The sequence below is a fragment of the Hyla sarda genome, chromosome 1 (assembly GCF_029499605.1).
Source record: "Hyla sarda isolate aHylSar1 chromosome 1, aHylSar1.hap1, whole genome shotgun sequence".
Lineage (NCBI taxonomy): Eukaryota > Metazoa > Chordata > Amphibia > Anura > Hylidae > Hyla > Hyla sarda.
The window spans coordinates 255,276,539-255,290,026 of NC_079189.1; the positions used below are offsets into that span (position 1 = coordinate 255,276,539).

At 46.2% G+C, this 13,488-nt stretch overlaps 1 protein-coding gene across 2 annotated transcripts in view; it reads left to right on the forward strand.

Annotated features, from left to right (window-relative positions):
- Nucleotides 1-7,712, forward strand: part of TBXA2R (thromboxane A2 receptor) — a 204,977-nt gene extending 197,265 nt beyond the window's left edge. For both annotated transcript variants that reach the window (XM_056571039.1, XM_056571029.1), the window contains exon 3: nt 6,300-7,712. In XM_056571039.1, coding sequence (XP_056427014.1) covers nt 6,300-6,569 — 270 coding nt within the window. In that variant the 3' untranslated portion in view covers nt 6,570-7,712. The remainder of the gene's footprint in view (nt 1-6,299) is intronic.
- Nucleotides 7,713-13,488: the final 5,776 nt, after the last annotated feature.

Below are 13,488 nucleotides of genomic sequence, written 5' to 3' on the forward strand. Positions count from 1 at the left end.
ATATCTGCATGCGCTGCGGGGAGGTATATAATAGTGCTATGCGGGGGGTATATAGTATATATATATATATGTGTACACATGCGCTGCGGGGGGTATATAATAGCGCGACGTGGGACAAGACATATCGCGCAACGGGGGGCAAGATATATAGAAGCTGTGGGGACATATACATTCCCCCCAGCGATTCTATATATCTTTCCCCACCGCAGCTCGCAGGGATCCCTGAATGGCTCCTCAGTACGGGCTATTCAGGGATCCCGGCTGGGAAAATGAAAGTAAAACACATCATACATCGCTGGGGAGCGGACCATGCCGCCCACTCCCCTGCTTAATAACTTTTAATCGTATCGGGTCTCAGAAGTGAGACTAGATGCGATCAACCCCTGTACTACTACCCCCAACATGGAACAGACCCTGTTCCATGATGGGGGTAGGATTCACTCGGTTTTCAGTAATTTCCCGACAGCTCGTTTTGGTGAAGAAAAATTCACAGGTTTTCCTGTGAGTTTTTCATCATACTCCGAGTGTTTTTTCTTTTTTGTCGGGAACACGTCCCTTTTTTAGATGACCACGCCCATTTTGACGGGTTTAAAAAACACTCGGAGTGATGATATCTTTTCTCGGGTTGTGCGACCAAATTTGTGTCGCATGGGCTATGCGACACAAATTTGGTCGCACAACCCGACAAAAACTGTCGGTTTCACGTTAGTAAATGAGGGCCATTGTCTATGCAGCTAGGAAATAGTAATGGTGCTTGGTGATTTTGTTCAACTTTGTGTATTAGAATGTTTTAACCCCTTAAAGGACATCTACAGTGCTGGGCAAAAAAACTTTTTTTTTACCTCATTTAATAGGTCTTTGAAAGACCTTTTCAACGATGTCTCCCCCATCAAAATTGGCCCAGTCTTTCTCCCGTTATCAGCACACGAATTACGGAGGAGAAGTGAAAATAAAACTACATCTCCCATCATGCCTTGTGCTTACTTCCTGTAAGCTGCTGCCCTCCCCCTGTTCTATCCCCCCGAGCAAATTATTATATTGTAACGCCCACATCTTCCTTCCCTATGCATACACCCTCCCCTTCTGCTCATCTCCCCCTCCCCATGCTGCTCCTGTCCAGTGATGAAGCAGCTGCCTCCGCGCTCACTGTAGTGTGGACTCTGGAGAGTGAAAGGAAAAATGGTAAAAAAACATAATTGTTTGTCTATAAAACTGTCCTGATAGGGGTCCCTCCATCTTTTTCACAACTACAACTCCAAGCATGCCCAGTTATTTTATATGCTGTTCGGGCATGCTGGGAATTCCAGTGGTGCCTCCAGCTGTTGCAAGACTACAAATCCCAGCATGCCCTGTCAGCTTTCTGCTGTTTGAGTGTATAAAGGAGTTGTAGTTCACCAACACCTCTACTGTATCAGGAGTCTCCTGGGAGTTGTAGTTCATCAACACCTCTACTGTATCAGGAGTCTCCTGGGAGTTGTAGTTCATCAACACCTCTATTGTATCTCTGTAGTCTCCTGGGAGTTGTAGTTCACCAACACCTCTACTGTATCAGGAGTCTCCTGGGAGTTGTAGTTCATCAACACCTCTATTGTATCTCTGTAGTCTCCTGGGAGTTGTAGTTCACCAACACCTCTATTGTATCTCTGTAGTCTCCTGGGAGTTGTAGTTCACCAACACCTCTACTGTATCAGGAGTCTCCTGGGAGTTGTAGTTCACCAACACCTCTATTGTACCTCTGTAGTCTCCTGGGAGTTGTAGTTCACCAACACCTCTATTGTATCTCTGTAGTCTCCTGGGAGTTGTAGTTCACCAACACCTCTATTGTACCTCTGTAGTCTCCTGGGAGTTGTAGTTCACCAACACCTCTATTGTATCTCTGTAGTCTCCTGGGAGTTGAGTTCATCAACACCTCTATTGTATCTCTGTAGTCTCCTGGGAGTTGTAGTTCACCAACACCTCTATTGTACCTCTGTAGTCTCCTGGGAGTTGTAGTTCACCAACACCTCTATTGTACCTCTGTAGTCTCCTGGGAGTTGTAGTTCACCAACACCTATATTGTATCTCTGTAGTCTCCTGGGTGTTGTAGTTCACCAACACCTATATTGTATCTCGCTAGTCTCCTGGGGGTTGTAGTTCACCAACACCTATATTGTATCTCTGTAGTCTCCTGGGAGTTGTAGTTCACCAACACCTATATTGTATCTCTGTAGTCTCCTGGGAGTTGTAGTTCATCAACACCTCTATTGTATCTCTGTAGTCTCCTGGGGGTTGTAGTTCACCAACACCTATATTGTATCTCTGTAGTCTCCTGGGAGTTGTAGTTCACCAACACCTGTATTGTATCTCTGTAGTCTCCTGGCTGGGAGTTGTAGTTCACCAACACCTATATTGTATCTCTGTAGTCTCCTGGCTGGGAGTTGTAGTTCACCAACACCTATATTGTATCTCTGTAGTCTCCTGGCTGGGAGTTGTAGTTCACCAACACCTCTATTGTATCTCTGTAGTCTCCTGGCTGGGAGTTGTAGTTCACCAACACCTGTATTGTATCTCTGTAGTCTCCTGGGAGTTGTATGTCACCAACACCTATATTGTATCTCTGTAGTCTCCTGGGAGTTGTAGTTCACCAACACCTATATTGTATCTCTGTAGTCTCCTGGGGGTTGTAGTTCACCAACACCTATATTGTATCTCTGTAGTCTCCTGGGAGTTGTAGTTCACCAACACCTCTATTGTATCTCTGTAGTCTCCTGGGAGTTGTAGTTCACCAACACCTCTATTGTACCTCTGTAGTCTCCTGGGAGTTGTAGTTCACCAACACCTATATTGTATCTCTGTAGTCTCCTGGGAGTTGTAGTTCACCAACACCTGTATTGTATCTCTGTAGTCTCCTGGGGGTTGTAGTTCACCAACACCTGTATTGTATCTCTGTAGTCTCCTGGGAGTTGTAGTTCACCAACACCTGTATTGTATCTCTGTAGTCTCCTGGGAGTTGTAGTTCACCAACACCTCTATTGTATCTCTGTAGTCTCCTGGCTGGGAGTTGTAGTTCACCAACACCTGTATTGTATCTCTGTAGTCTCCTGGGAGTTGTATGTCACCAACACCTATATTGTATCTCTGTAGTCTCCTGGGAGTTGTAGTTCACCAACACCTATATTGTATCTCTGTAGTCTCCTGGGGGTTGTAGTTCACCAACACCTATATTGTATCTCTGTAGTCTCCTGGGAGTTGTAGTTCACCAACACCTCTATTGTATCTCTGTAGTCTCCTGGGAGTTGTAGTTCACCAACACCTCTATTGTACCTCTGTAGTCTCCTGGGAGTTGTAGTTCACCAACACCTATATTGTATCTCTGTAGTCTCCTGGGAGTTGTAGTTCACCAACACCTGTATTGTATCTCTGTAGTCTCCTGGGGGTTGTAGTTCACCAACACCTGTATTGTATCTCTGTAGTCTCCTGGGGGTTGTAGTTCACCAACACCTATATTGTATCTCTGTAGTCTCCTGGGAGTTGTAGTTCACCAACACCTCTATTGTATCTCTGTAGTCTCCTGGGAGTTGTAGTTCACCAACACCTCTATTGTATCTCTGTAGTCTCCTGGGAGTTGTATGTCACCAACACCTCTATTGTATCTCTGTAGTCTCCTGGGAGTTGTAGTTCACCAACACCTCTATTGTATCTCTGTAGTCTCCTGGGAGTTGTATGTCACCAACACCTCTATTGTATCTCTGTAGTCTCCTGGGAGTTGTAGTTCACCAACACCTCTATTGTATCTCTGTAGTTTCCTGGGGGTTGTAGTTCACCAACACCTCTATTGTATCTCTGTAATCTCCTGGGAGTTGTAGTTCATACACCAGTGTTTCCCAACCAGGGTGCCTCCAGATGTTGCAAAACTACTACTCCCAGCATTCCCTGGTTGGGAAACACTGGCATACACACACACATAACAGGGACTACAACTCCCAGCATGTGTCATTCAGTAGTCCCCCCTCACACACAGAACCAGTATGATATTTATTCCCTGTATACACCTCCAGCCCGTGCAGTATAATATGTCTCCTTCACACACACGTCCCCCCCTCCCTGCTCTGTGGTTTGCTCTGTGTTTTCCCCCATGATAACTTGAATCCTCCCGGTGATAAGTGAGGTCCTATGTAGACAGAGCAGGGGAGGGGGGAGGAGCTGTGGACGTCCTCATTCTCCCCCTGATTGAATCTTACAGATAGGGGCGTTTCTGAGGATGAGCCTATGGCTGCCTCAGAAAGCACCCGCTCATGCATATGCATAAGAGGGAGGAGCTGACAGAGGCTAGGGGGAGCACAAACACTGCTGGGAGGAAGAGATCTCCGTCCCCAAGATGGCGGCTGCAATGTAATGAATAGGGGACGGACGCAGGACTACTGGGCTATGCTGGCAACTCTAATATCTCAGAAACGGCTGCATATAGGTAAATAGGACTAATTGACTGAATTGTATAACTTTTGTTTGGGGAACACTTGGGCAGGGATTTTTGACCACTACAGTTGTCCTTTAAGGACTCAGCCCATTTTGGCCTTAAGGACTCAGACAATTTAATTTTTACGTTTTCATTTTTTCCTCCTCGCCTTCTAAAAATCATAACTCTTTTATATTTTCATCCACAGACTAGTATGAGGGCTTTTTTTTTGCGCGACCAGTTGTCCTTTGTAATGACATAACTCATTATATCATAAAATGTATGGCGCAACCAAAAAACACTATTTTTGTGGGGAAATTAAAACGAAAAACGCAATTTTGCTAATTTTGGAAGGTTTTGTTTTCACGCCGTACAATTTATGGTAAAAATGACGTGTGTTATTTATTCTGAGGGTCAATACGATTAAAATGATACCCATTATTACATACTTTTATATTATTGTTGCGCTTAAAAAAAAATCCCTTTATTTTGATGACCTATAACTTTTTTATTTTTCCGTATAAGCGGCGGTATGGGGGCTCATTTTTTGCGCCATGATCTGTACTTTTTTTGATAGCACATTTGCATATAAAAAACTTTTAATACATTTTTTTATAATTTTTTTAAAATAAAATTTATTAAAAAAGTAGGAATTTTGGACTTTTTTTTTTCCGTTCACGCCGTTAACCGTACGGGATCATTAACATTTTATTTTAATAGTTCGGACATTTACGCACGCGGCGATACCAAATATGTCTATAAAAAAAAATTTTACGCTTTTTGGGGGTAAAATAGGAAAAAACTGACGTTTTACTTTTTTATTGGGGGAGGGGATTTTTCACTTTTTTTTTACTTTTACATTTTTTTTTATTTTTTTTTTACACTTGAATAGTCCCCATAGGGGACTATTCATAGCAATACCATGATTGCTAATACTGATCTGTTCTATGTATAGGACATAGAACAGATCAGTGTTATCGGTCATCTCCTGCTCTGGTCTGCTCGATCACAGACCAGAGCAGGAGACGCCGGGAGCCGCACGGAGGAAGGAGAGGGGACCTCCGTGCGGCGTTATGAATGATCGGATCCCCGCAGCAGCGCTGCGGGCGATCCGATCATTCATTCAAATCGCGCACTGCCGCAGATGCCGGGATCTGTATTGATCCCGGCACCTGAGGGGTTAATGGCGGACGCCCGCGATATCGCGGGCGTCGGCCATTGCCGGCGGGTCCCTGGCTGCGATCAGCAGCCGGGATCAGCCGCGCATGACACGGGCATCGCTCCGATGCCCGCGGTTATGCTTAGGACGTAAATGTACGTCCTGGTGCGTTAAGTACCACCGCACCAGGACGTACATTTACGTCCTGCGTCCTTAAGGGCTTAAAGGACATCTGCAGTGATATAACACTTATCCCCTATCGACAGGATAAGTGTTTGATCGCTTGGAGTCTGAATGCTGGGATCTCCCGCACGGGGCCACAGCTCTGCTGGATCTCTCCTGTGCAGGAGGCGTGTTGGCCGCAGCATGATGCCATGGCCAACACGTCTCCTCCATGTAGTTCTATGGGAGAGGCGGGGATGCAGTGTTCGTGCCTCTCCCGCAGAGCTGTATGGGGAGGGGGCATACCGTCGTCCACAGTGAGGTTGACGCTACGAGCATTAGCCAGAGCACAGCAATGCCGGGGTCCCATTTGGGAGATCTCGGTGTCCCAGCGGTTGGACCCCCTGTGATCAAACACTTATCCCCTATCCATATTGTTACTGTGATATGGCGCTGATGTATTGCATAGAACTGATATACGTTTATTAAATTTTTTTAATAGATTTCATCTTAATCTCAATTTTTTTTTTGTATATTTTTCAGATTTTTATAGCACAAACAGTTCTTCAGCAGCCCAATAATGAACTGGGGGATAGAGAAATTCCTCGAGAAACCGAGAAACTGCTTCTAATATTTCTTCGAGTGGTAACATGGAATCAGATTTTGGACCCTTGGGTCTATATCCTATTTAGAAGAGCGGTTTTAAAGAGAATTTACCCCAGTCTGAATTCTCGTCCCTCGATTGTATCGTTATATCCAACACTTACCGCTTCCTTACGTCGGAAATACACTCATGAATCGGTCATCAATTAATTATAGTATTGTCAGCCATCCTCCTTTGTGAGAGCTGCCTTAACGATATAGCATGTAATGAGAGAAATGTTTTCTTCAGATCTTATTGCAAGTTACAGTTGCTATTTACAATCCTAATTTTCAATATGGCATTCTGTAATTCCCCTAATATGTTGTGGTCATTGACTTTACTGATTGTTTTGTTCATCCTGGTAAAGTTTGTAATGTTTCTTTACAATTATTTTCATTTTATTAGGCTTTTGCATCCCGTCAAAAAACTACAACAGGCTGGACATGACCTGATCTGGTCCTCTTTCAGTTAAAATATTAGCCCACTTAAAACAGAAAATAAATTGCTCTGCTACAAAGAATATATGTCATATAAGCCTTTCTTATCTGCATGTGCAATGTGTTGTTTCCTACAGTTATTTATAAATCTAATGAAATATATAACGTGCAATAAAAGATGTTTAGTTGTAAAACATATTTTTCATTACCAGAATATCAAGAATTGTGTTGATTTTTAGCATAACAAAGTGCCGACATTGTTACCTGCCAATATTTCAGGGTATAGTATATCAAATATTAATGAATGAATAGTAAATGACTAAAGAACTGCAGCAACTAGCTACCAGCAAATTATACAAAATTGCGTACCAGAAGCTGACCAGACACTATAGTACAGTATATTACTATAAACACTTAAGGACGCAGGGTGTACATGACGTACGCAACATAGCTGGTTGGTCCGGGCGGCTATCAGCCACCTGAACCCATGTCTAATGCCAGACATCACCGATCGCGGTGACGCCTGGCATTAACCCCTTAAACACCATGATCAAAGTTGACACTGTTGGCAGCTCAGTGGAGCTCATTAGAACCATCGAAGTGAAATCGCAATGTCCCAACCAGCTGAAAGGATGATGGGAGGGCCCTTTCCTGCCTCCTCACCGTCCGATCAGTTCAGCAAGGCTCCAGTCATCCATGGCAGGCTGGAGCAATGGAGTGCCGATAATACTGATCAATGTTGTGCTATGGCATAATGTTTGCATTAAAAATAAAAGGTTAAAAAGAAAAAAAATTGAATTTTGAATGTGATTTAACCCCTTCCTTAATAACAGTTTGTATCATTTTAATCATATGGACCAACAGAATAAAGATAAGTGTTTTTAAATATTATTGGTTTCATCAAACATACATTATATCTTCCTAATTGTATGATAGCAAGTGACACACATCTGCCTAGTAAATACAGTGTTGATTAATATTATTGGTTCAGCAAACACACATTATATCTTCCTAGCTGTTTGATAGCAGCGAACTAAGAAGCGTGTTGAAGAGACATGCATCTTCCTAGTTGTGTGATAGCAGTGAACTTAAAAGCACAAGCAAATGACACGTATATGCCTTGTAAGGACACTCTTTGTAAATATTCTTAGTTTCATCAAACACGCATTATGGGGGAGATTAAAATCTGTACAAAAGAAAAGTTGCCCAGTTGCCCATAGCAACCATAAATTGTTTCTTTAATTTTGCAGTGACCTTGTTAAAAACGAAAGAAGCGAGCTGATTGGTTGCTATGGGCAACTGGACAACTTTTCTTTTGGACAGGTTTTGATAAATCTCCTTGATACATTGTGTGCATTCCACATGGATTAGCCTTCTATGGCATTTATATTTTTGGGTTCATGAAAACTTGCATTATCCAACAAAGCAAAAGAGTAATGTCCGGATATGCTCCCAGAAACCATGAAAAGGACAATGGGAGCCAGCCCTCTTTAGGTTATGTTCACCCGCTGAAATGTCTGTTAGGATAATCTCTGTGCGGACATTCCGCAAACTGCGGGTGCTGACATAAGCAACGAGGAGGAGTTTTGTGAGGACAGTCAAACTTTGGAGTTTAAAAAGGTTTGAATCTGTGTAGCTCACTCAGCACTTAAGAGATAAACCTGAGGTGAACTGGTGTTACCTTTACCCAGAGGTCTAACACGTAAAATATAGCTGTCAGGATCTGGGTACTGAGAGGATACTGGTGGTGGATCCTCTGTGTCAGTGGGGAGATGACGTGGGCCGTACCAGGGGAACGGAGTCTAATGGGTTACTGGTATTCACCAGAGCCCACCGCAAAGTGGGATGGACTTGCTGCGGCAGGTAATCCCCAGGTCGTTCCACCCGATAGCGACTCAACGCCGACTGACTGCTAAGATAGGCGCGGTACAAGGGATTAGGCAAGAGCAAGGTCGGACGTAGCAGAAGGTCAGGGCAGGCAGCAAGGATCGTAGTCAGGGGCAACGGCAGGAGGTCTGGAGCACTGGATTGGGACATACAAGGAACGCTTTCACTGGCACAATGGCAACAAGATCCGGCAATACAGGGAAGGGGAAGTGAGGTAATATAGACCAGTGCACAGGTGAAATTACTAATTTGGGCCAGGCGCCAATCAGCGGCGCACTGGCCCTTTAAATCGCAGAGAGCCGGCGCGCGCGCCCTAGGGAGCGGGCCGCGCGCCGAGACTGGACAGATGGAGGACAGGTCCGGTAAGCAGGCTGGGATGCGAACCGCGAGCGGACGCGTCCCGCATCGCGGGTTGCATCCCTGCTAGAGACAATATCGCAGCGCTCCCAGTCAGCGGGTCTGACCGGGGCGCTGCGAGCAGGTAAACGCTGCGAGCGCTCCGGGGAGGAGCGGGGACCCAGAGCGCTCGGCGTAACAGTACCCCCCTTGGGTCTCCCCCTCTTTTTGGAACCCGAGAATTTGTGAATGAGGTCTTTGTCGAGGATGTTTTCCTCGGGCTCCCATGACCTCTCCTCAGGGCCGCAATTCTCCCAATCTACGAGAATTTTTTTTTTTACCTCTGACCGTCTTAGACGCAAGAATTTCTTTAACAGAGAAGACATCAGAGGAGCCGGAGACAGGAGCTGGAGCGACAACCTTGGGAGAGAAGCGGTTAAGGACAAGCGGTTTAAGGAGAGAAACATGAAAAGTGTTAGGAATACGGAGAGAAGGGGGAAGAAGGAGTTTGTAGGAGACAGGATTGATTTGGCACTTGATTTTAAAGGGTCCAAGATAACGTGGTCCCAGTTTATAACTGGGGACACGGAAGCGGATATACTTGGCGGAGAGCCACACTTTGTCTCCAGGAGCAAAGACAGGAGGAGTTCTTCTCTTTTTGTCGGCATGCTTCTTCATTCGGGATGAGGCCAGTAGAAGGGATATTTGAGTTTCCTTCCAGATGGTGGAAGGAAACTTCGTCAACAGCAGGCAAACCAGAAGGGGTGGGAGTGGGGAGGGGGGGCAGATGGTGACGGCCGTACACCACAAAGAACGGGGATTTGGTGGAGGATTCAGAGTCCTTGAAATTCAGCCCAGGGTAGAAGATCGGCCCAATCGTCCTGGAAACAAAATGTCGCAAATAGTCACCAAGGATCTGATTAACTCTCTCTACTTGCCCATTGGATTGGGGATGATAGGAGGACGAGAAATTTAATTTGATTTTTAGTTGATTACAGAGAGCTCTCCAAAATTTCAATACAAATTGAAACGTGAAGGCGAAAAATGTGCACAAAAAATTGTTTCTCCAACTGTGGCGCAGAAGGAAGGCCTGGAAGTGGAATAAAATGTGCCATCTTGGAGAAACGATCAACGACCATCCAGATGACTGTGTTGCCATGGGATAAAGGCAGGTCTGTTATAAAATCCATGGCAATCTGAGACCATGGTAGCTCAGGAACAGGCAGAGGATGAAGGAGACCGGCAGGCATCTGGCGAGGAGTCTTGTCCCAGGCACAAACTGTACAGGCCCGAACAAAATCAGCGACATCTGCCTCCTGGTTAGGCCACCAATATAAACGAGAGATGAGTTGGATGGACTTCTTGACGCCAGCATGGCCGGCGAGGTGCGAGGAGTGTCCCCACCTGAGGATCTTGAGGCGCTGGCGTGGAGGGACGAAAGTCTTTCCAGGAGGTGTTTGTCTGATAGAAGCTGGAGAAGAGGAGATCAGACACTCTGGAGGAACAATGTGTTGCAGGGGGGCTTCCGATTCGGAAGCATCAGAGGAACGAGAAAGGGCGTCAGCCCCGATTTTTTTGTCAGCAGGGCGAAAATGAATCTTGAAGTTAAAACGGGCAAAAAACAACGACCACCTAGCCTGGCGTGGGTTCAGCCGTTGGGCAGACTGGAGATACGAGAGATTCTTGTGATCCGTGTAGATGACAATCGGGTATTTGGAACCCTCCAGCAGGTGCCTCCATTCTTCGAGGGCTAGTTTAATGGCCAGAAGTTCACGATCACCAATGGAGTAATTTTTTTCCCTCAAAGAGAAGGTTTTAGAAAAGAAACCACAAGTAATGTTATGTCCAGTAGAGTTTTTTTGTAGGAGTACAGCTCCGGCTTCCATCGAGGAGGCGTCCACCTCAAGCAAGAAGGGTTTAGATGGATCAGGTCTGGAGAGTACGGGAGCAGAAGCAAAGGCAGTTTTGAGACGATTGAATGCCACATCCGCTTGGGGAGGCCAGGACTTAGGGTTGGCGTTCTTCTTGGTTAGGGCCACAATCGGAGCCACAATGGTGGAAAAATGCGGAATAAACTGTCGGTAGTAATTGGCAAACCCCAAGAAGCGTTGGATTGCTCGGAGTCCGGAGGGGCATGGCCAATCTAAAACGGCTGACAGTTTGTCTGGGTCCATTTGAAGTCCCTGGCCAGAGACTAAATAACCTAGAAAGGGAAGAGATTGGCATTCAAAGAGACATTTCTCTATCTTGGCAAATAATTGATTGTCACGGAGTCTCTGGAGCACTAGACGGACATGGCGGCGGTGTTCTTCGAGGCTAGAAGAAAAAATCAAAATGTCATCCAGGTAAACCACAACACAGGTATATAACAGATCCCGAAATATTTCATTCACGAAGTCCTGGAAGACAGCGGGGGCGTTGCAGAGCCCAAAGGGCATAACCAGATATTCAAAATGTCTGTCTCTGGTATTAAATGCGGTCTTCCACTCATCCCCTTTTTCTGATGCGGATGAGATTATATGCGCCTCTTAAGTCCAATTTGGTGAAGATGTTAGCGCCACGTAGGCGGTCAAAGAGTTCCGAGATAAGAGGCAGGGGATAGCGTTTTTTTTTTAGTGATCTTATTTAAACCGCGGTAATCGATGCACGGTCGTAAGGAACCATCTTTTTTGGAGACAAAGAAGAACCCCGCTCCGGCAGGGGATGAAGACTTGCGGATGAATCCCCTCTTTAAATTTTCTTGGATGTAGTCCGACATGGCTTGAGTCTCAAGAGCAGACAGAGGATAGATCCTGCACCGGGGTGGAGTAGTATCAGGAAGGAGATCAATAGGGCAGTCATAAGGCCTGTGAGGAGGCAAAGTCTCTGCTTGTTTTTTGCAAAAAACATTGGCATAGTCCTGATAGGCCTTGGGGAGACCTGGTATAGGAGGAGCCACAGGGGTTTGACTGACGGGACTGGGAGCAGACGTGAGGCATTTTTGTGGCAAGAAGCACCCCAGCTCTTGATCTCCCTGGTGGTCCAGTCAAGGGTAGGAGAATGGCGTTGGAGCCAAGGCAAGCCGAAGAGAATTTCGGAAGTGCAGTTAGAGAGGACCAGAAATTTAATTTTTTCATGATGAGGTCCAATGCACATTAACAGGGGTTCTGTGCGGTAACGCACAGTACAGTCCAATTTTTCTCCATTAACTGAAGCGATATAGAGAGGTCTGGCGAGACTGGTCACTGGGATGTTGAACCTGTTAATGAAAGAGGCCAAAATAAAATTTCCTGCAGAGCCTGAATCCAAGAAGGCCACAGCTGAGAAGGAGGAGTTAGCAGAAGAAGAAATCAGCACAGGCACAGTAAGACGTGGAGAAGCAGAGTTCACACCTAGAGCTGTCTCCCCTTTGTGCGGAATCGGAGTGCGTCTTTCCTGACGCGGAGGACGGATAGGACAATCCTTCAGGAAGTGTTCGGTATTGGCACAGTACAGACATAGGTTCTCATTGTGGCGGCATGTCCTCTCTTGTAGGGTCAAGCGAGACCGGTCTACTTGCATAGCCTCCACGGCAGAAGGCACAGGAACAGATTGCAGTGGACCTGAGAAGAGAGGAGCCGGGGAGAGAAATCACCTGGTGCGAACAAAGTCCATATCCTGACGGAGCTCCTGGCGTCTTTCGGAAAAACGCATGTCAATGCGGGTGGCCAAATGGATAAGTTCATGCAGGTTGGCAGGAATTTCTCGTGCGGCCAGCACATCCTTGATGTTACTGGATAGGCCTTTTTTGAAGGTCGCGCAGAGGGCCTCATTGTTCCAAGATAATTCAGAGGCGAGGGTACGAAATTGGATGGCGTATTCGCCCACAGAAGAATTTCCTTGGACAAGGTTCAACAGGGCAGTTTCGGCAGAAGAGGCTCGGGCTGGTTCCTCGAAGACACTACGAACCTCAGCGAAGAAGGACTGAACAGTGGCAGTGACAGGATCATTGCGGTCCCAGAGCGGTGTGGCCCATGACAAGGCCTTCCCAGACAGGAGACTAACCACGAAAGCCACCTTTGACCGTTCAGTGGGAAATTGGTCCGACATCATCTCCAAATGCAGGGAACATTGTGAGAGAAAACCACGGCATTGTTTAGAGTCCCCATCAAATTTGTCTGGCAGGGACAAGCGGAGGCTGGAAGTGGCCACTCGCTACCGAGGGAGTGCAGGAGCTGGTGGAGGAGATGGTTGCTGTAGCTGTGGCAGAAGTTGCTGTAGCATGGTGGTCAGTTGAGACAGCTGATGACCTTGTTGCGCTATCTGTTGCGACTGCTGGGCGACCACCGTGTTAATGTCAGCGACAACTGGCAGCGGGACCTCAGCGGGATCCATGGCCAGATCTACTGTCAGGATCCGGGTACTGAGAGGATACTGGTGGTGGATCCTCTGTGTCAGTGGGGAGATGACG